Source organism: Coenobita brevimanus, chromosome 91 (genome assembly GCF_032717465.1).
Source record: "Coenobita brevimanus isolate Jiangsu-jjx chromosome 91, ASM3271746v2, whole genome shotgun sequence".
NCBI lineage: Eukaryota > Metazoa > Arthropoda > Malacostraca > Decapoda > Coenobitidae > Coenobita > Coenobita brevimanus.
Window position 1 is genome coordinate 8,809,611 of NC_137044.1, and position 22,996 is coordinate 8,832,606.

A 22,996-nucleotide genomic window follows, 5' to 3' on the forward strand; every position below is an offset into this window, starting at 1 on the left:
AGTAGACTTAGAGACACTGAAAAAGATATTTTAATTTTCTCCAACTATATCAAATAGTTGGATTTAAACACTAATTTCTTAAATGGCATCCTAATAATATACCAGTATATATATTTTTTGATGAGTAGCTTCTGTACAGTACATTTCTGCAATACTGTTCATTTTAAAAAGAAATACCGGTACTAGACCAGTTGGAGTAATAATTTTTTTTGAAGGTTAGACATCCTGGTGCCATTTCACTAAGTTAACCAAGAACAGAGTGGTATGTAATACTGTATTCCAAATACAGTACAGTAGTAGTTACAAAATATGGCTGAGGATGAGTAATTTTTTTATTTTGATAGGAAAACACCAGTAGAGTTTGCTTAATTTGGAGTCTTATACTGTCACTATATGCATGGTTTCTATAGTTTGATCAAGTATTGCTTATTATTCAAGCCCATATATTTCTCAAAAACAGCATACCACAGTTATAGCCCTAGCGGATTCCATTGCTACTGTTTAATCTGTCTCATAACTCTCCAAAACAGCATACCACACCTGCAGTCCTAGTGAATTCCGTTGCAAGAATGGGCGTTGCATTTTTTCCACGTGGAAGTGTGACCACGAGGATGACTGTGGTGATGGTTCGGATGAGGAAGGTTGTGAATATCCTCCGTGTGCTGATGGAGAGTTTACTTGTGCAAACCATCGTTGTATTCCTATGTCTCAGGTGACATAAATTACGACTTTGTTCTTGATGTAGTTACACTATATTGAGTTTAAGTTTAACTCTTATGGGGCATCATCGACAGTACTGTACTTAATTTTAGTTAACACCAGATGACTACTATTTATGCAACTGAGAGTGAGTCACAAGGAACCTGAGTATGCTAATGCTATTTCCATTCACCTTTTTATGGTGTTTTCAACTCAAGTTTTGTACTCTGGCTAACACCAGACAGTTTAATGCATCTGAGGTAGAGATGCAGAAACATGAGTGTTAACTATAGTTGAGTCAATACTGTCAGAAGCTGTAAATGAAAAGAAAGCACATTTACATACTTTTAGTTATGCTTCACTACCATCATAAAAGCATTCAGTTTTCCATCCAGGCCCTACATATGTAAAACTTTCCAATATCCTTCCCTGTTTATCTTTTCATATGGTTTTCAAGATCAAAAAAATGCCATAAATATTACAGTATATTGAAATGTCAGATAATGTAAAGTATCCAGCAAATGCGCAGCACCAGTTAAGTTTTGTATAGCCTGTTAATGCTAAGTACTCAAAAACTTTGTATTATCTTCCAGTTATGCAATGGCGTAAATGACTGCAAAGACAAGTACACATCAGATGAGACAAGTGAGCGCTGTCCAAAGGTGACATGCCCCCCAAATCACCTGAAGTGTGAGAACACCACAATCTGTGTGGAACCTTTCTGGCTATGTGATGGAGATAATGACTGTGGTGACAACTCAGATGAAGATTTGCTACATTGCTCTGGCCGCTCCTGTCCACCCAACAGCTTCAGGTGAACAGAGAAGTTATGTTTGTTGCCTCAGGTTAATGTTTGCGGCAACTTACCATCTTTTCCATAATTATTTTTTTTAGATGGTGGATGGGGGTGCCCATCATCCACTCACTCAGTGTAGGGATGCCTTATGGTCTGTACACTGAATGACAAGCCAGATGGCTACCTGTACACAGGAAACCATATACTGTACTATGCTGGGTGATAACCATATAACCAGGGTTTTCGGATGGGTTAAGTGTCCCTCAGATTCCCCTATCTAAAATCACTTAATCATGGCTGTTTTTTCAGAGAGCCTCAGAGGGCCCAATACCTGCCGAGGACCCCAACCAAATGGGCAGACTCACATGACCATGTGGAATGTGAGGTGTGAATGAGGAAAGAGAGAGGGTGGAAGTGGTGAATGTGTTCAAGAGTGCGAGATATGCTATGATGGCATTGTGTGAAACAAAGATGAAAGGGTTTGAAGTGGAGGAGTGGGAGGATGTTTTATGTGTAAGATCGGACATGAATGGGTGAGGAAGATGCAAGGAAGGAGTTGCCTTGTTGATGAGTGTGGCAGAATGGAATGAGAGATTACAAATGTGTCAGCTCAGAGTGTATGTATGTCAAGTTCAAGTTTGAGAAGGTGAAAGTGGCGGTGATTGTAGCATATGCACCGTGTAAGGACAAGAGTGAGAGACAGACAGACAGGTTTTGGGATGAGCTGGATGAAGCAGTGGGAGAAATGCCTAGGAGCTATAAGTGATCGTAATGGGCAAAATGAATGGAAGAGTAGGCACTGGTCCTGAGGATAACAAAATGGGTTGTAGTGGAGTACCAGGAGAAAAAGATAATGGGAAGCGACTGAAGGATATATGTCAGAAAAGGAGGTCGTGCATTTGTAACTTGTATTTCATGCACACAAATAAACATGGTATAGAGGGAACAGGGATCGTGTTGAAAGAAGCCTGATTGATTACATACTCAGAGAGGTCGATGATGGGAATGGTTTCTGATACAAGGGCTGTGAGAGGACAATGTGGAGGTCTGTCAGATCATATGATTGTGTAATGCAAGATCAAGCTGAGAGGAGTGAGGTGGACCAGGAGAGAGAGGGGCAGTCAGGGAGAAAGACTGAAAGTCGAGAAGCTGAGGATCAAAGAAATGGCAAATTAATACAGAACCAAAGTAGGGGAGGAGTTAGAATCAGTGAACTGGAATGAAATGGATCTGGACACCTGGGGAATGCATATAAGGATTGCTTAATTAGGAATGCTAAAGTGGTGTGTGGTGTGGCAAGAGTAACAACAAAGAAGAAAGGTACAGCATGGTGGTATGAAGAGGTAAAGAAAGCATTGGAAGAAGAGAGGAAGAAGTGGCTAGAGTGGTTACAGGACAGGGGTTCAATTGATATAAGAACCGAATATACTGAGAGCAAGAAGCACTCAAAAAGACTAGTGAAGAGGAAAAAGAAGGAGGTAAATGATGATCTAGGAAGAAAAATGAATGAAAACTACTCTGAAAATAGGAAGTTATTCTGGAAAGAGGTGCGGAAATGTAGAACTGAACAATGAAAGAAATGTAAAGATGTGAAGGATGTAAGTGGTAGATTATTAACCCATGGGGATGAAGTAAGGACCAGATGGAAAGAATATTTTGAAAGCCTGATGAATGGGAATAGAGAGAGCAGAGCCACTGTAAACAGGAATGGTTTGGGGGGTGTGAAGAGAAGGATGCAGTGCCAGGAAACATGACACTCCCACAGGTGAAGAGTGCTGTGAAGCAGCTGAAAAATGGGAAAGCACCTGGGGTTGATGAGGTGTATGCAGAGATAATTAAGTGCACTGGAAAAAGTGGAATGAAGTGCTTGTTGGAGATATGTAAGAAGGCATGGATGAGTGAAACTGTGCCAGCAGTGTGGAAAAAGGCTGTGATTGTACCCCTGAACAAAAATAATGGTGAGCGAAGTAAGTGCAAGGAATATCATGGCATAAGTTTACTGAGTGTGGTTGGGAAGGTATATGGAAGAAATATTATAGAGAAAGTATGAGAGATATCAGAAGTCCTAGTGAGTGATGAACAGGGTGACTTTAAGAGTGGCAGAAGATATGTGGATCGAATATTTGCAGTGACACAGATAGTGGAGAAGGCTTGTGAGAAGGACTATAAGGTGTTTATGGCATTCATGGATTTGAAAAAAGCCTACGACAAAGTAGACAGAGAAGGATTGTGGGAGGTTTTGCGCATGTACGGTGTAGATGATAAGCTGCTAGGTGCCATTAATCGCTTTTATGATGGTAAAGAAGCATGTGTAAGGGTTAATGGGCATCTAAGTGAATGGTTCACGATCAGTGTGGGCATGCAACAAGGTTGTGTGATGTCCCCATGGTTGTTCAATATATATATGGATGCGGTGATGAGAGAAGTAAAAACACGATTAATGGAGAGGGGCATGGCGTTGGTAATGAACGGTGATGGATGGAATATCTCATATTTGTTGTATGCTGATGATGCAGTACTGCTTGCAAATACCGGACAGGAACCAGTGCAGAGTGTTGGTGATGTCTGTGAGTGTCATGCCTTGATAGTAAATGTAGAAAAGAGTAAAGTGATGGTTATTGAGAGAGAAGGTGACACCCAATGCGATGTTACAGTGAATGGAGAGAGACTGGAATTAGTGAGAGAGTTCAAATACTTGGGTACATTGAGAGAAAAGAGAGGAAAATGTGCAAAAGAAGTTGAAAGTAGAGTGGCACAAGGAAGAAAAATAGCTGGTGCAATGAAGGCCTTGATAAGAAACAGAGGCTTGAGTGTTGCAGCTGCACAAAGCGTACATGAAGGAGTGTTAGTGCCAACTTTAACATATGGATGTGAGACTATGATGTGGCATGAAAATGAAAAGTCAAGAGTGAGAGCAGTGGATATGGGACTGCTGAGGAATGTATATGGAGTACAGAGAGTGGATTGGATACAAAATGATGTGATTCATGAAAGATGTGGAGTGAGGAAGTTTGTGGACACCAGAATCAAAGAGAGTGTACGGAGATGGTATGGTCATGTGGAGAGAATGGATAACAACAGAGTGGTGAAAAAGGTATATCTGAGCGAAAATGAAGGAGGGAGGAGGCGAGGTAGGCCAAGGAGGAGTTGGAGGGATATGGTGGATGAGTGTGTGTGGAAGAGAGGTTTGGAAGTCGGTGAGGCCTGGGGACTGACAAGAGATCGAGCTGGCTGGATGAATATTTTGAGGAGAAGCACATGATTAGGGATTTGGCACCCCTTTTTAACTTGACAGCGTCTGGATTGACTCTATCGGATACGTTTATGTGACGCTACAGAACGTGGTGAATGTTTTTGGTGTATCAGATAAAGCCAGGATTCCGGGGGCTTGAATGATGAGTGAATGGAAGCATGGCCCATTGGAGTGGGCAAATTTGGGCTGTCTGGAGATTATTACTCCTCATCCTGCCCTAGGGTGGGAAAGGAGGTCCAGATGATGATGATGATGATGATTTTTTTTTTTTTTTTTTTTTTTTTAATAGATAACTTACCAGAAATTGTTAGCATTAAATCAACTCCCTGTACACTAAATTTATGTTATAAGTCACCATATTTTATATACTTTTCTAAATCATGTATGCAGTCAATTGCTGGATAAGGCCCTCTTAAAGTTCCAGTCTTACTTCTAAAGCTGATTTGCCAGTTCCCTCCAGTTTAAAGTACTAGGTGTATGAATAAAGTATTGATATTTTAAAATAAAACTTGACCTAATGAGGGCTGCCAGCATGAAGAGTATTTGTAAATTGTTCATTTATGAAACCAATATGTACTGCACTGTATGAAGCACCTCCATACATTTCCCTTCTATAGATGCCCAAACCACCGTTGCATCCCTGGAACATGGCACTGTGATGGTGATGACGACTGTGGTGATGGTGCCGATGAACCAGGAGAATACTGTGAACAGGAGGGACGCACATGTTTTGGGGACCTTTTCACCTGTGACAATGGAAATTGTGTTCCAAAGATTTACATATGTGATGGTGATAATGACTGCATTGATGGATCTGACGAGGATGATAGACATAAGTGCAGTAAGTGTTCATTTATGTTTTGTGTGAAAAAAGGAAACATAAATAGATCTGTATGCCTATAAGTGAAGTTTTACAATAAACTGTTGTATAAGGTGTATCTGCTCACATAAAGCTGATTTTTTATATGGGATACTCCACTCATGTGCAACCAACCCTTATCAAGTGCAGCTCTGCTACAGCACAAGGCCCACAGTTCTGTGATGTTAACAATGTTGAATATATTAAATCAGATATACAGTAAAGCTCCATTTACCAAATTTCATCTTTGACAGACTTTTTGAGCTAACCAAACAATCTTAGATCCAATACCAATTAAGGGTTGCCATATATGACAAATGCAGAGAACTAGCTGTCCGATATTGTCATTTTAGCTCTACCTGTCATTGCATAAACACTTCTACTCCCATATACTTTGTTAATTTTAATGTCTTCTTGTAATGTGCTTTATTACTGATATAACAATGTGGCCATATAGTTTACAGACAGGATCCGATATATGATTATGATGTGTTGCAGAAAACATAACTGTAAACTGAAAGATTGTAAACCGGGACAGTTATAATGTGGGTTCACTGGGGATACATCAGGTGACCAACCAGCATTGCTCACATGTAACTTTAACATCCATCCATCATCCAATTCTACATTGCCCCAAGAGGAACATAGGAGCCCGGGGCTAGGTAGTTGGTCTCGACATTTAAGATGAGAGTGACCAGTCTCACTCATCCCTGAGTGGCATTACATGAGCAGTCAACCCCAACCATCCCTTGGATATAAACCTTCACCGGCTCAGTCTGACTGGAGAGCAATAATTACCCACTAAACCACCAGGTACCAAAATTTGGTTATATGGTTACCTCCGAGCGTAGTAAATGGTTTCCTGGTGTACAGGAAACCATTTGGCTTGTTACTCAGTGGAACCTGCCCCAAATCCAAAACTAACCAAACTGAAGTCCATAACCACTTTAAACTAATGTCTAAAGCCACCTAATGATCTTTTTGTGCACCTTTCACTTTTTTTTTCTCTCCACCTTGTGATTATCACTGCAATGGGCTAATCATTATTTGGGACATGATATTTAAAATGGAACAGTGGGTGCAAGGATTGTATGGGTGAGGATGAAAGTATGTATACAAGCTTGGGCAATTGTATGTGCGTATGTGCCGACAGAGGACTGAGTGGCAAGAGTGAAAGATGTGTCTTGGGCAAGTGTAGAAGTACGTATGGACACGTTTGAGAGGAGCGAGAGAGAGTTTTTGACTGGAGACACGAATGACAAAGTTGGGAATGTACAAGTTGATGGAGTGGTTGGTCTGCGGGATTTGCCAGCTGAAGTAGATGGGAATGGTAGTGCTTTTTTGGACATCTGTGCTGGTAAGGGGTCGGCAGTAGCCAACACCTTCTTTCGGCATAAGATGATCCACAAGTATACATGAAGAGTCATTAGGAGGATGGACAGTGAACTTGTTGAACAAAAGGCAATGATAGATTATGTGTGTGTGGATGAGTGAATGAGAAGACAAGTGTTGGATGCAGGAGTGTGGAGAGGATGGGGGAATGGAATCTCAGACCATCACTTAGTGATGGCTAAAGTAAGGCTGCAAAGAAAATGGGTGAAGAGACGAAGAGGAAGACAGGAGAAAACAGCTCCTGTGAGAAGAGTGGAAAAGTTGCAAGATAGTGAGAAAATGATAGAGTATAAGAACACAGCAGAAGAAAGATTGGGACGATATGAGTTAGAGCAGATGGAAGGGGTGGAAGATGTATGTAAGATATTCATGGAAGAGATGGGTGCAGAGTGTGGTTTGTGGAGTGAGGAGGAGATGCAGGGGTGTGCAAGGGACAGCATGGTGGAATGATGAAGTGAAACGAGCTGTGGAACAAAAGAAGAAGGCATATAGTGAATGGCTAGCGAGTAGAGGTAGGGGAGAAGATGAGAGAGAGAAGAGAGAGGTATATGTGAGCAGGAGAAGGGAGGTGAAGAGATTGGTGGAGAGTAAGAAGAAAGTGGATGAAGAGTCTGGGAGGAATCTGAGTGTAAAATGGAGGGAGAGTAAGAAATTGCTTTGGAAGGAGGTAAAGAAAGTAAGACAGTGTGAAAGGGGAAATAGTAGGGGAGTGAAAGATGGGAAAAATAGATTGTTGGTGGAGAAGAGAGAGAAACTGAGGAGATGGAAGGAGCACTTTAAGGATTTGTTGAGTGTAGAGAGTGGCAGCAGTGCGAGTATAAGTGGTTGGGGAATGGCTGGGAGAAGAAGAGATAAGAAGAGGGAGGGAGAGATCAGTAGGATGGAAGTAGAGGAAGCAATGAAGAAGATCAAGATGAGAAAGGCCCAAGGAATTGATGGAGTGTTTGGTGAAATGCTGAAGTATGGGGGTTAGATTGAGGTGGAGTGCATATCGAAGTTGTGTAGATTGGCTTGGGAAGAGGGAAGGGTTCCAGAGGACTGGAAATCAGGTATAATTGCTTCTTTATACAAAGGAAAAGGGGAGAGAGAAGTATGTGGTAACCGTAGGGGTATTTGCCTTCTTAGTGTGGCTGGAAAAATATATGGTAGAATATTCATTGATAGGGTTAGGTATATGACAGAGGAGCTAGTTGGAGAAGAACAAGGGGGTTTAGGAAGGGAAAAGGGTGTGTAGATCAGACATTTGTTCCAAGATGTTTAGTGAAGAAGTATCTAGAGAAGGGAAAGAAAGTGTATGCTGCCTTCATGGACTTGGGGAAAGCTTATGACAGAATAGATAAGCAAGGTATGTGGAAGGTATTAAGAATATACTGAGTGGAAGGGAAATTGTTGAGTGTTGTGAAGAGTATGTACGAAGGAACTAGGACTAAGGTGCGAGTGTGGGTGAGCTGAGTGAGTTCTTTGATCTAAATGAGGGACTGAAATAGAGATGTGTGATGTCTCCATGGCTGTTTAATTTATACATGGATGGGGTTGCAAAGGAGGTGCAAGGTAGGGCAGTGGATGTGGGGGTGGCTCTAATGAATGAGGGTGAGATGTGGAAGATTCCGGTGTTGCTGTTTGCTGATGATACAGTATTGTTGAATGAAGATGAATGGGAGTTGCAAGGTTTGGTGAATGAATTTGGGACTGTGAATAGGAAGAGGAATGTGAAAGTTAATGTAAACAAGAGTAAAGTTATGGTGTTTGAGAGGAATGAAGTCACAGAATGCAGAGTGAGGTTGGATGGTGAGGATATGGAGAATGTGAGTGCATTCAAGTACTTGGGTAGTGTGATGAGTAAGGATGGAACTTTTGGGGATGAAGTGCTTGAAAGGGTACAGCAGGGAAGGAAAGTTGTTGGTTCACTGAATGCAGTGATGAGTAATAGGGAGGTGAATATGGAAGCTAAGAAGTCACTGCATGATAGTATTGTGATCCCTACCCTGACATATGGAACTGAGGCATGGATGTTTCTAGAGGGGAACAAGTCAAGAGTGAGAGCAGTGGAAATGAGTTACTTTAGAGGAGCATGTGGAGTGACATGGAGGGACAGGTTGACGAATGAAGAAGTGAAGGAACATTGTGGGGTGGATGTGGATGTGGTTGAGAAGATTAGGAGAAATACACTGAGGTGGTTTGGACATGTGGAGAGAATGGAGAGTGAAAGACTGACTAAGAGGGTGTATGTAGGTGCAGTGGAGGGAGGGGAAGACCGAGGATGAAGTGGAGGGATGGAGTTGAGAGGTATATGAGGCAAGGGGGAGTGAGTTGGGGGAGAGCAGTCAAATGGTGGGTGACAGAGCGACTTGGAGGTGTTTTGTCTGCAGCCACCCTTTGAGGGATTAGGGCATCGGGCTATACTGTACATAGATAGATAGAGATGGTGTTTAAAACGGAAGATTGTCAAATTTGAACATCATAAATTGGGTCCTTCTTGTATACTGTACATAGTATATAGCTAGTTTATGTATAGTGTGTCTGGGAAACTGCTGAAATGCTGAAAGCCTCAGGAAATATAGGAGTGGGTTTAGTTACTGATTTGATAAATGTGATTATACTTGGGTGTGTTGTCCCAGATGGCTTGCTGAAGAGTGTGATTGTAAATGTATGCACGGAGAAGGGTGATGCCGTGAGCACTGAAAATTAGAAAGGCATAAAACTTTTGGACCAGATTATGAAGATAATGGAAAGAGTCATACTAGGTATGAGTAGGGTAAAAGTGAACACTGATGAGATGCAGTTTGGGTTAATGCCAAGCAATGGGACCACTGGCACCACATTCACTGTCCAACTGCTTCAGGAAAAATATACTATATAAGAAAAAAAAGGGAGCTGAGTATTATTTCTGTTGATCTGGAGGACTTTGACAGTCTCTAGGGAGTCAGTAAAGTGGGGAGTAAGAAAGCATGGGATTAAGGAGTGGCTGGTTAGGGTGGTTATGGCTATTTATGTGGGTGGTCACACCCAGGTGAGAGTGAATGGAGATCTGAGTGATTAGTTTTCTGTGTATGTTGGTGTGCATCAAGGATCAATCTTGGGCCCTTTATTATTTGTCATGGTGCTTGAAGTTCTCCCACATGACATCAGAAATGGACTTCCATGGGAGATGTCATATGCTGATGACATGGTGTTGATTGTAGAGAATGAAAGGGAGGTGGAGGAAAGCTTAGGGGATGGAGAGATAAAATAGGACACAAGGGTTTGAAAGTAATGTGGATAAAACAAAAGTGATGCTATCTACAGCTACTGCAAATTGACTTAGGACCTCCCCCCACAAGGTATTAAAAAACACAGAAATCATAGTATATCACAATGTTTGTTCATGAAATGCCATTCATTAATATGAAATCATGTTTCCCTTGTTTTTCAGGACCAGTTGGATGCATTTTGGCATGGAATCACTTAGATCTCTAAAGTAATCTGAGGACATTTCTTTGCACCAAACATTTGTCAGTTCAATCTTGAGATTGTCCAGATTGGGTGTCTTCTTCTCTGTCATGATTTTGTTCAACTTTGCCCACCGGTTTTCTATTGGATTTAGATCCGGACTGTTGCCAGGCCAGTCGAGGACCTCAATCCGATTATCCTGAAGTTATTTTGTCACCTTTCTTGACTTGTGACATGAAGCTGAATCGTGAATGAAAAGGTCACCCCCATGAATACCAAAAAAGTTGAACAAATGATCTTTCAGAACTTGAATGTACCAGGCACCATTCATCATCAAGTTCTAAAGTAGAGGCCTCTCCTTCCCATTTCATCTCAGAAACACCCCCATACCATTACTGATTGTGGGTGCTTAACAGTCGGCACCGTGTAAGCAGGGTCATATTGACTACGGGAGGCAGGGCGACGAACCTTGGTAGAATACACCTGGAACACTTGAAATGTGCTTTCATTGGTAAACATAACTTTTATCCACTCATTCAGTGTCCAGTGTGCTTACTTCTTGGCAAACCGAATGCACTGCTTCTTCATGCGGTCAGTGAGAAGCGGTTTCTTGGCTGCGGTGCGGTTTGGCATACCCAGCTCCTTCGAATTGAGACATCTTGTAACAGCTAGGGATGCATTCTCTTCAATTCCGCTGCTGTCAGTCGAGGATTCTTGATTACATCCTTCTTCAGAAGCGTATCTGTACCTCTGGAAGTTGTCCTCTTCTTTCCACCGCCATGCTTGTGCTCTGGTATGACATCAGGTGACAGGCCGTGTGCTGCAGCAAGAATCTTCATGATGGTCGACTTTGCGCATCCAGCACGTTTACAAATCATGTTGACAGGGACATTATCCTGCCTCCATGCAATGATACGGACCCTCTCATCCCTTGAGCAGTACTTTCCAGGCATGACAACTCGACTCTAGGAAAATAACAGGGCAAACAGTGATGCATATGCAAAAAGAGGGAGGTGCAAGTTTGCAGCAAATGGGAACATATACCCCCACTCTCACTTCTGGGCAAGCACTGACATGCTGAGTGTTTCATCACCTCCCGCCAACACCAGAGGAGTTGCCAGTTTCTTCTTGCCCCCAAAATTCACTTGGTAGAGGTGGTAACATAAAGCAAAGACAGACAACTCTTCCATAGCAATTCTGTGTGTAGGTCCTAAGTCAGTTTGCAGTGGGTGTAGGATTGGTGGCAGAACTGTTAAAGCAGAGGGAAAGTGGCCATGTGTGGTTTGCAACAAAGGTGTGGAAAGTAACTCCATCTTGTGCAGTGGGTGCATAAGTGATGTAGTGGTATTAGAGATAGACTTTGAGATAATACTGATTTTGTGTGTATGGTGTGTCGAGGAGATTGTCAGGCATGAAAGAATTGATCTTGCTGGTGAGTCTCTTGAATGTGTGGAAGAGTTTTTTAATTTGAAGAACATGTCATGAGCTGGAAGTGGGGCTCTGTGGCTAAATTAAGGAATGGTTGGAGGAAGTTCAGGGAGCTGTTGCCTCTCCTGATACTGAGAGGGGTTTCCCTCCATGCTAAGGGATCTTTTTATGCAGCGTGTGTTAGGAGCATAATGCAGCATGGTAGTGAGACCTGGGCAGTAGAGGAAGAGGATATTTGTAGGCTTATACGTACTGATGTAATGGGGTGTATAGAAGCCCGCATTGCCTAGAGGCAAAGTGGGGATCCTCTCTTTGGCTCAGCGGTAACGTGCGAGTGTATGAAGCCTGAGTTTAAATCCCGACCAGACCAGTGATTAATTTGTTAAGTTTCAGTCTGGTTATTACATTGGTTGGCAGCGGTGTGGGATGTGAGGCAAGGCCTTGAGGGCGATGATGTTGTGTTGTTGACAGCCTTACTTCTGGGGGGGGGGGGGTGAGCTGTCCGGTGTAGTTCGCAGCGCCCCCATTGGTGGCCTCCAATGAGCTATGCTACCATGTGTGCATGAAACTGACCAAATTAATCACCAAGGGAAGAAAAGAGTGATGTAACGGAGTGTATAAAAGCCCGTGTTGCTTAGAGGCAAAGCAGGGATCCTCTCTTTGGCTCAGTGGTAACGTGCACGCATATGAAGTGTAAGGGCCTGAGTTCAAATCCCAGCCAAACCAGTGATTAATCTGTTCAGTTTCAGTCTGGTTATTACACTGAAATGAGAGTAATCAGACGGATGTGTAGTGCAACCTTGTATGTGAGGCCTGAGTGATCTAGGATTTCGACTGAAGAGTTGAGAGAAAGGATGGGACTGGAATGTATTGATATTGTGATGAGGATGGGAAGATTGAGATGGTTTGGACATGTTGAAAGGATGGCTTTGACAACTGGGTGCGGAAAGTGAGAAGTGTCAACGTTGGGTGTGGGGATGTGAAAGGCAGACCAAAAAAGACCCGGGATGAGGTCACAAAGCGAAACCTCAGGGATAAGGAACTAAATAGGGAGGCTGCCAGAGATTAAGCAGCATGGAGAGCCACCATTTGGCAACCAAGACTGACACATGCAAGCATGTTGGATCCTTTATACACGAAATGAAACAAAATGATATGTCATTCAGAATGTATATACTTTACATGTGTTGTATGAATACCATTTGGAATGTTTTCATAACTGTACACAAATGTGTTTCAGCTACTTGATTGTTGCCTATGCTATAAGGATGTTGCTGTAAGTAGGGATTTGATATAAAGATGTTTCAGTGAATACCTTAAATTTGCTGTTTCCATTGTTACCTTTCATTTTACAGATAATCGAAAGTGTGATGAGGAGACAGAGTTCACTTGTAATGCCAATAAGCAGTGGGGCCGGGCCATGTGCATTCCTAGGAAGTGGGTGTGTGATGGTGACCCTGACTGTGTGGATGGTGCTGATGAGAATTCTACAGCACTCTACTGCCCCCCGCCAGAGGCCTGTGGAGAGAACGAGTTTCAGTGTGATAATAGGCGCTGCATCAGCAAGGTTGATACCTACAGTTTAATACTTTATTAGACCTAAGCTGTTTTAGATTTGTTTGGAATTCATGCATAACTAGTATGTTGAATTATATTTTTGCGTGTCCATGAGTTCTTAATGGTAGTAGCCAAATGTTTATTACCCCAGTTTCTTAAATGGGCTTTATTTCTTAGGTGTTTAATATTGTGTGTAGCACACTGCCACTAGTGTCTGTTCACTGTTAGCTTAAGGTTGCAAAAAATTTCTACTTACAGTAGTTTCTGAAAGTTACTTTAAACTTTTTAAGCTGAACCTTTTTCTGTGTAATTTTAATATCAAAATTAATAATGCATACTGTGGTGGATGGGGGCACCCATCATCCACTCACCCAGTGCAGAGATGCCATATGATCTGTACATTGAGCGACAAGCCAAATGGTTTCCTGTACCCAGGAAACCATTTACTGTGATGGGTGGTAACCATATAACCAGGATTTCTGGTAGAGTTAAGTGTCCCCCAGATTCCCCTATCCAAAATCATTTAATCATGGCAGTTGTTTCAGAGAGCCTCAGAGGGCCCAGTACCTGGCCAGGGCCCCAACCAAATGGGCAGATTTGCATGGCCATGTGGAATGTGAGAGGTGTAAATGAAGAAAGCAAGAGGGTGGAAGTGGTGAATGTGTTCAATATTGTGGGATATGCTATGATGGCATTGTGTGACACAAAGATGAAAGGGTGTGAAGTGGAGGAGTGGGAGGGTGCGAAATGTGTACTGTAAGATCAGGAATGAATAGGCGAGGAAGATGCAAGGAAGGAGTTGCTTTGTTGATGAATGAGGTGTGGCAGAGTGGAATCAGAGGCTACAAATGTGTCAACTCGAGGTGTATGTATGCCAAGTTCAAGTTTGAGAAGGTGAAAGTGGCGGTGATTGTAGCATATGCACTGTGTGAGTACAGGAGTGAGAGAGAGAAAGACAGGTTTTGGGATGAACTGAATGACATAGTGGGAGAAATGCCCAGGAGCTATAAAATGATCGTAATAGGCGATATGATGGAAAAGTAGGCACCGGTCCTGAGGATGACATAATGGGTTGTAATGGAGTACAAGGAAAAAATGATAGTGGGAAGCGACTGAAGGATATATGTCAGGAGAGGAGGTTGTGCATTTTCAACTTGTATTTCAAACACAAACATGCACACAAATGTTCATGGTAGAGAGGGAACGGGGATCGTCTTGAAAGGAGCCTGATTGATTACATACTCATAGAGAGGTCGATGATGGGAATGGTTGCTGATACGAAGGCCGTGAGAGGACGATGTGGAGGTCTGTCAGATCATATGATTGTGGTATGCGAGATGAAGCTGAGAGGAGTGAGGTGGACCAAGAGAGAGAGGAGCAGTCAGGGAGAAAGACTGAATGTCAAGAAGCTGAGAATCAAAGAAATGGCAGATCATTACAGAACCAAAGTAGAGGAGGAGTTAGAATCAGTGAATAGGAATGAAATGGATCTGGACAGCCTGTTGAATACATATAGGGATTGCTTAGTTAGGAATGCTAAAGCGGTGTGTGAAGTGGCAAGAGTAACAACAAAGGAGAAAGGTACAGCATGGTAGGATGACGAAGTTAAGAGACCAGTGGAAGAAAAGAGGAAGAAGTGGCTAAAGTGGTTACAGGACAGGGGTTCAGTTGAAATAAGAACTGACTACATCGAGAACAAGTAGCACATAAAGAGACTAGTGAAAAGAAAAAAGAAGGTAAATGATGATCTAGGAAGAAAAATGAATGCAAACTACTCTGAAAATAGGAAGTTATTCTGGAAAGAGGTGCAGAAATGTAGAAGTGAAAGAGGAAAGAAATGTTATGGTGTGAAGGATGTAGGTGGTAGATTATTAACCCATGGGGATAAAGTAAGGACCAGATGGAAAGAATATTTTGAAAGCCTGATGAATGGGAATAGAGAGAGCAGAGCAGCTGTAAACATGACTGGTTTTGGGGGTGTGCAGAGAAGGAATGCAGTGCCAGGATACATGACACTCGCACAGATGAAGAGTGCTGTGAAGCGGCTGAAAAATGGGAAAGCAGCTGGGGTTGATGAGGTGTATACAGAGATGATTAAGTGTAGTGGACAGAGTGGAATGAAGTGCTTGTTGGAGATATGTAAGAAGGCATGGATGAGTGAAACTGTGCCAGTAGAGTGGAAAAAGGCTATGATTGTACTGCTGTACAAAAATAAAGGTGAGCGAAGTGAGTGCAAGAATTATCATGGCATAAGTTTATTGAGTGTGGTAGGGAAGGTATATGGAAGAATTATTATAGAGAAAGTAAGAGAGATATCAGAAGTCCTAGTGAGTGATGAACAGGGTGGTTTTAGGAGTGGCAGAAGACGTGTGGATCAAATATTTGCAGTGAGACAGATAGCAAAGAAGGCTTGTGAGAAGGACCATAATGTGTTTATGGCATTCATGGATCTGAAAAAAGCTTAAGACAAAGTGGACAGAGAAGGATTGTGGAAAGTTTTGCACATGTGCATTGTAGATAGTAAGCTGCTAGGTGCCATCAAGAGTTTATATGATGGTAGTGTAAGGGTTAATGGGCATCTAAGTGAATGGTTCACAATCAGTGTGGGTGTGCAACAAGATTGTGTGATGTCCCCATGGTTGTTCAATATATATATGGATGGGGTGATGAGAGAAGTAAAAACATGAGTAATGGAGAGAGGAATGGCATTGGTAATGAATGGTGATAGATGGAATATCTCATATTTGTTGTATGTTGATGATGCAGTACTGCATGCAAGTACCAGACAAGAACTTGGTAGGCTAGTGTAGAGTTTTGCAGAGGTCTGTGAGCATCATGCCTTGAGAGTTAATGTAGAAAAGAGTAAAGTGATGGTTATTGAGAGAGAAGGTGACTCCTGGTGCGATGTTACAGTGAATGCAGAGAGACTGGAATTAGTGAGAGAGTTCAAATACCTGGGTACATTGAGAGAAAAGAGAGAAAAATGTGCAAAGAAGAGGAAAGTAGAGGGACACAAGGAAGAAAAGTAGCTCATGCAATGAAGGCCTTGATAAGAAACAGAGGCTTGAGTATTGCAGCTGTACGAGGCTTACATGAAGGAGTGTTAGTGCCAACTTTAACATATGGATGTGAGACTATGGTGTGGGATGCAGATTAAAAGTCAGGAGTAAGAGCAGTGGAGATGGGCCTGTTGAGGAATGTATGTGGAGTACAGAGGGCGGATAGGATACGAAATAATGTGATTCGTGAAAGATGTGGAGTGAGGAAGTCTGTGGACACCAGAATCAAAGAGAGTGTACTGAGATGGTATGGTCATGTGGAGAGAATGGATAACAACAGAGTGGTGAAGAAAGTATTCTGAGCGAATTTGAAGGAGGGAGGAGGCGAGGTAGGCCAAGTAGAAGGTGGAGAGATATGGTGGATGAGTGTGTGAGGAAGAGAGGTTTGGAAGTCGGCAAAGCTAGGGAACTGACAAGAGATCGAGCTGGGTGGATGAATGTTGTGAGAAGAAGTGCATGATCAGGGATTTGGCACCCCTTGGCAGCATCCGAATTGACTCTATCGGATACATTTATGTGAAGCTGCAGAACGTGGTGAACATTTTTGGCGTATCCGATAGAGCCAGGATTCCGGGGGCTTGAATCATTAGTGAATAGAAGCATCGCCCATTGGATTGGGCAAATTTGGGCTGTCTGGACATTGCAACTCCTCACTCTGCCCTAGGGTGGGATAGGAGTTCCAGATGATGATGATGATGATGATGATGATGATAACAGAAAATCTTTATTATATGTTAACGTTTTTGACATTCGTTTTTTTTCATGTTAAGTCCATAGTAGTTTTCAGAAAATAACTGTCTTGTAAAGTTTCAGTGCTTCTTTGAAGATGATTTGTCAAGTCCACCCAGGTATCACAATCTTAACACTGATTTTTAGTTTCTTGTTAATGATCCCAAGGAGATGCAAAAATATGATTATTAATATTTTTTAACCTGCAAAATAATTTTGAGCGGGCAATATGCACTGTACATAAAATTGCAGGCCCAGGAAGAGTAAATGAGGGTGCAGGTCTTTACTGTCACAATACATAAAGTGTATTACCTGAAGTCCCCATCATCATCATCTTCACCATTGTCTGATGCCTTGTCCTTCCATGGAGCCACCCTGAAGGGGAGGGCCATGACAGAGTCACCTCCAGGCTTATTGTCCTCTCACACCTCTCTCAGTCTCTCAAATACTCCCCTTCTTTCTCCTCTCTCACCAGTATAATTCTTCACTCTCTTCTAAACCAAATAAGGTCCAACTCCTCCAACATAAGCTTCAGTCTCATCTCCAAAAACTCTCTGTGGCACCCTACCTACAGTATGTGCTTTGATTGTATTTGTCTACCATTTAATATATTCCCTTCTGTCCAGTTAATATTTTCTCATCTCCCCTTTAATACCCCTTCCTTTTCCTACTTGTGTTTGCAGCTTCTCTGAAAAATCCATTTCTACAGCTTGTATTCTAAAAAAGTTCCCCTTCACTCATTACCCAGGTTTCACTCCCATCAAAAGTGTCAGCAATAAAGTACTTTCATGCAGGATTCTCATTACCTCCTGATTTACCATCCTATTCTTCAAAATACAGTACAAGCAAGTTCTCAAATCATGTTTCTTCCCTGAAGTAATCGCATCAGGGGAGAAAGAAAGTAGTGTCCTTTTTAATTTCGTGTTTTTCTAATGTAGTTGTCTATGTATTGGTTTGTTGGGGCATTACAGTTTTTTTCTGAACATTCAATTGCTTAAAATACAATTTTCAACAACATAACCCCATTATTAAGGGAAAGATATATGTTTCATTTGTGTGGAAAATGTGATATACTGGAATGTATCACTGACATATAACAAGGACTTACAGTCATGGTCATAAATAATCACCTCTCCTCCGGTATCCTGTGCCTCAGGCTGGCTCCTTTAAGCACTATCTACCGAATATTAACTCTTTTATATCATGCCCTGAATGAAAGAAAATAGACAAATAATGTGACCACCACTTAGCATTTCATTCTCACTCCCCTACGTACCCTGCCTCCCCTCCTTCACTCCACCCAAGCACCATCGCTCACCTCCCCTTCTCTCTCTGGCCTCTCCCTCTCAGTCCCTTTCTCCACTGTGACTTGCTGCGCATAAAGGAACCACCCTGAGGCACGGGGTACCAGAGGACAGGTGATTATTTATGGCCACGACTGTACATATACAGTATTTGATAAATAATGTGAATGTACATGCAAGCTAATGTCTTACAGGAATGGGAATGTGACTTTGACAATGACTGCGGTGATGGTTCTGATGAGTCAATAAGCTGCAATGCCAAATATCGTGAGTGCACAAATGATGAATTTAGCTGCACAAATGCCAAATGTATCCGCAAGACATATCAGTGTGATGGAGAGGATGACTGTGGGGATAACTCTGATGAAACTAACTGTGGTAAGTGTAATTATTATGTAGATATTGATGGTGGATACATACTTATGTACAGTCAAGAGCAGAAGTTCGTCCCTCTCAGTGTGCATGATACAAGCCTGTTGATCTGGGAACCCTGTGTGAGATAGATTTGACAGGTATGGTTTAAATGTCTAATATTAAAGAAATGTGTTCGAAGATAAGCTAAGAACACATTCCCTAATGATAATATTGATTTGCAGCAGGTGGGATAATAATGTTATTGTGAAATGTATGCCATTGGTGTATGCAGATTCTTCGTTACTAACACAGATGCACAGGAGTATTTGGGCTGGACCGATGTTGCCAGCAAGAATTATATGAAATATTATAGAACTTTTGTAGTCCTAAAAGTGAGGTTGCAAGAAAACATTAATTACGATGTCAGTTACACACTGAACAAACATAGACTCTGACAGTGTGTGTTTTGCGAGTAGGTGGTTTTGTTTTACAAGTAAATCACTTCCCATCCTGACCTCTCTCCCTGTCCGTCTCTCCTCTTCCCAGTCAAGCTCTGCCATCATCCACGTTTCATTGCTAATGCTGAAAATCGTATGTCTGTAGGTTGAGTGTGGAAAGTAATCAATATAAGTGTTAAATGAGCTTCTTCTTCTCCTCCATCACTATGAAGTTTTATCCATGACTTGATTATAAATGCTGGTAATATGAATAAATCATCACTCTGGTGGTTAGGAGACATTACTCGTCACCAGCTATATAACATTAATACAGTATAAACATCGGTTATGGTGCTCCAAATACACTTCCTCTCCACCCTCTCACCATCTCCTTCCCTCCCCTTCCACTGCCTCCATCACTCCTCTCCTTTCTCTTCTCCCCCCTCTACCAGTACCCCTTGTTTCTAGCCTGCAACACTCTGAACCCCTCCCCACGGTTTTATTGTAATGACCCTTCCCGACTTCTCTCCCTTGTCATTTCAAATGTCTGTTTTCTCTCCCTTCTTCATTTTTGTCTCAGGAACCGAATAATAAAACGACGTTTGGGTTTTGTTTCTGGATTATATCCTTTAATAGTGTGTAATGTTATTTTAATGACCATGACAGTGGCGGTCAAGAGTCATTAACTGTTCAAAGAACATCAGTCAGTGCTTCATTTTAGTCATCATTTTATTGCTCCTCCTCCATAGACATCAATCTCTTGCTTACACTAATTTTTTAAATCCCAGCATACATAAAATATGAAGCACAAATGTCCTTCTTTCCCTAAAGAAAGTAAAAAATTAAATATAATCATTGCTTGTATTGTGTTGCACAAGAGTATGATTTACATGCATCCAGAAAATATTTTCTGAATAAGTATTGCCAGTATCTTGGTGATAATTTGTAGTTCTTCAGTTACAGTTAAATATAGCAAAACAGATGATAGTCACAAAAGCTGTATCCTCCTACCATACATTTGGCAACCATAATCATCGTAATATATGATGAAGGGGGATTATACCCCTCTGGATGAGTAGATTATTCCCTTAGCAGAATATGCTTGCTGTTAGCCTGGACACCACACAAGTGTAAGTGGAAGTATGTGTATCTGATTGTTGCAGTGAAAGGGTTAATTATGGGAATGGTTCGCTTCCTATCCATCCAAGTTGTCACTCCTGTATCGATCACATCGGCAGTTGCAAAACAGATGTTCAGGGTGCTGAAGGACAGCCATGCCGTTACCTTTTGTTCTGACCATGTTATGCAGCTAAGAGGATAGAATGATCCTCTTGCTGGCTGCATTCTCTGACCTTATCAGATCATATGTTGAGGGAGTTCTTATCAAAGTACAGTACTGTATTTCAGTGGCATATTGTTTTAAATTACAGTAATCCCTGTACTCTCCAGATGCCCACTATCCGGACTCCCCACTTCATGGACATTTTGAGCCCGGGCCTTTGAAACCCAAAAATGGCCAAAAAACATTAAAAAACAAAAGAGAGTGTATGTGAGTGAGGTGGAGGGGGAAAGAGGGAGGGGGAGGCCGAGGATGAGATGGAGAGATGGGGTGGAGAGGTATATGAGAGAGGGGGGTGTGAGTTGGGAGCAAGGGAGTGAAATGGCGGGGGACAGGGCGACTTGGAGGCGATTTGTTTGTGGCCACCCCAAACGGGATTGAGGCGTCTGGCAATAGATAGATAGATAGAATTTTTGAACCGTACTTTGAAATTGGCGTGCAGCGCCAAACAACTGTGTTTACGCTCACTGCTTGCCTCCTGTCCTCCCCCATCCCTTCCCAGTTACCACCTAATGACCATCCTGACTAGACGCTTATTCAATGGATGCTGCAAGTGCTCATTTTTGTGAATAAACAGTGAATAAACTGCAATACCTCGCCACAAGACCACATGGGAATTTACAGTGTTGTGCAGTGTTATGAAATTAGAATTCAGAGTGCAAAGATTAACCCGTCATGTCCCGAGGTTTTCCGCACCTCCGACATCCCCCAATCCCAAGGTATTTTCGAAAAAAAAATTTTTTGGCTAAAACCTCCGCTTTTGGTGAGAAACATCGAAAATTCATAGAGAAATCGCTCACCTGAGGTTTAAAATACTCGATCCAGGTAGGAGTTCCTCCTTACCTGACTGGGTTTTCTAACATGCTGGCACCAAAGAAAACAAGTTTTGTGGGAGGGTAACTATTTCACACAACTCATAAACGGTATTTATTTATTTACTTGGTACGAATTTATATGTAGTATGAGAGTATATTGGTTTTCAAGCAGTAATATAGGCATTATAAGCATTGTTTCACTCACTAACTAATCACCATACCTGACCTTTTTTTGCCACATTACCTGATCATTATTTCTGACTGTTTCTTCTTCTAATGCTATGTAAACTTTGTCGTCCACATTGTCATCGATTGGGGAATCACTCTGGCCCTGAATATATTTACTGGCCAGGTCACTGGTAACAGGTGAATTGCTGAGACAATGGCGTGAGGGGGGGAGGGGGGAGGTTATGCGGTGTAAGGTATTGTCCCTGCTTGGCATCTTGTAGAGGAATAGCGGAAGGTGTCCCGTGTATACAAATGAAAAATCACGCGCGAAAATTGAAAATTGTGCAAATTAGGGACCTTGCAATTGCACGACGTACCAGTACGTCACCGGGACTGGCAAATGCAAAATGTTGCAACGTACCCATACGTCGACGGGATGGAGCGGGTTAAGTACAGAGTGTAAACTGGCAGTTGAAACTGGCATGGTGCAATCAAGAACAGAATGTGCAGTGTTAAACAATTATAACTCATAGTGCACAGGATTAAGTGCAGCACAACACTGGATTACTGTACGTGCTTCAAGAGCATTTTCACCACTGCCAGAGCCTTTGAGGAGGCGAGTTAACCTTCATTACGAACGGCCATGGATGTGTTGTAAGTACCTTGTACACTGCTAATATTTTCCATACTCACTTCTACTAGTAATTCCTCATTCTCTGGTTCCTTTCCATTTATTTCATATTTCTGTCCCTTATTTGTGTGAATAGGCTCTTAAATAGGTGCTGTGCATGTCCTGTAGACTTATGTATGTAGTTTTCTGAGTTAGGCTGGGTTAGGGTCCATAAGTACCAGTCCAGGAGGCAGGGGCCCACTATCCGGATGGACCCACTTTCCGGACATGCCTTTGGCTCTGTTACATCGGATAGTGGAGGGATTATTGTATAATTTAAGTAGATGTATCTCATAGGTCTCACTCTAGTGGGGAACACTATGTGGGAGGGTGGGGGGATTATGGAAGCAGGAATACAATGGGTAAGGAAAGGGGTTAGATATATTACAATCTGGGATACAGGTAATATGTTATAAGGTGTAGGGAGGAGTGATGGATACAGAAAGGGGGAAGGAGGCAAGGAGGGAAAGAGTTCGCAAGGGGGGATGGTACTGAACACTGATAGATACGATGGACATATTGTTGTATAAGTAATCTAGTTACTTGTGTGTGATACAGTTGGCATTATCACGTTCACGAGTATTGTGTTTATAATGTCACTACAATTACAATTTAAATTCCTGTAAATGATAATAACTGTATTCAAGTCATGAATAACTGATCAAGTTTGGGAGGTAAAACGAGGCAGGGTTAATTAAATGAAACCAC

The 22,996-nt window shown here is 42.1% G+C and overlaps 1 protein-coding gene across 4 annotated transcripts in view; it reads left to right on the forward strand.

Moving 5' to 3' along the window:
• Positions 1-22,996, forward strand: part of mgl (low-density lipoprotein receptor-related protein megalin) — a 729,243-nt gene that overhangs the window by 642,136 nt on the left and 64,111 nt on the right. For all 4 annotated transcript variants that reach the window (XM_080281751.1, XM_080281752.1, XM_080281753.1 and 1 more), the window contains 5 exons: positions 531-712; positions 1,293-1,513; positions 5,366-5,589; positions 13,212-13,423; positions 18,700-18,883. In XM_080281751.1, coding sequence (XP_080137877.1) covers positions 531-712; positions 1,293-1,513; positions 5,366-5,589; positions 13,212-13,423; positions 18,700-18,883 — 1,023 coding nt within the window. The remainder of the gene's footprint in view (positions 1-530; positions 713-1,292; positions 1,514-5,365; positions 5,590-13,211; positions 13,424-18,699; positions 18,884-22,996) is intronic.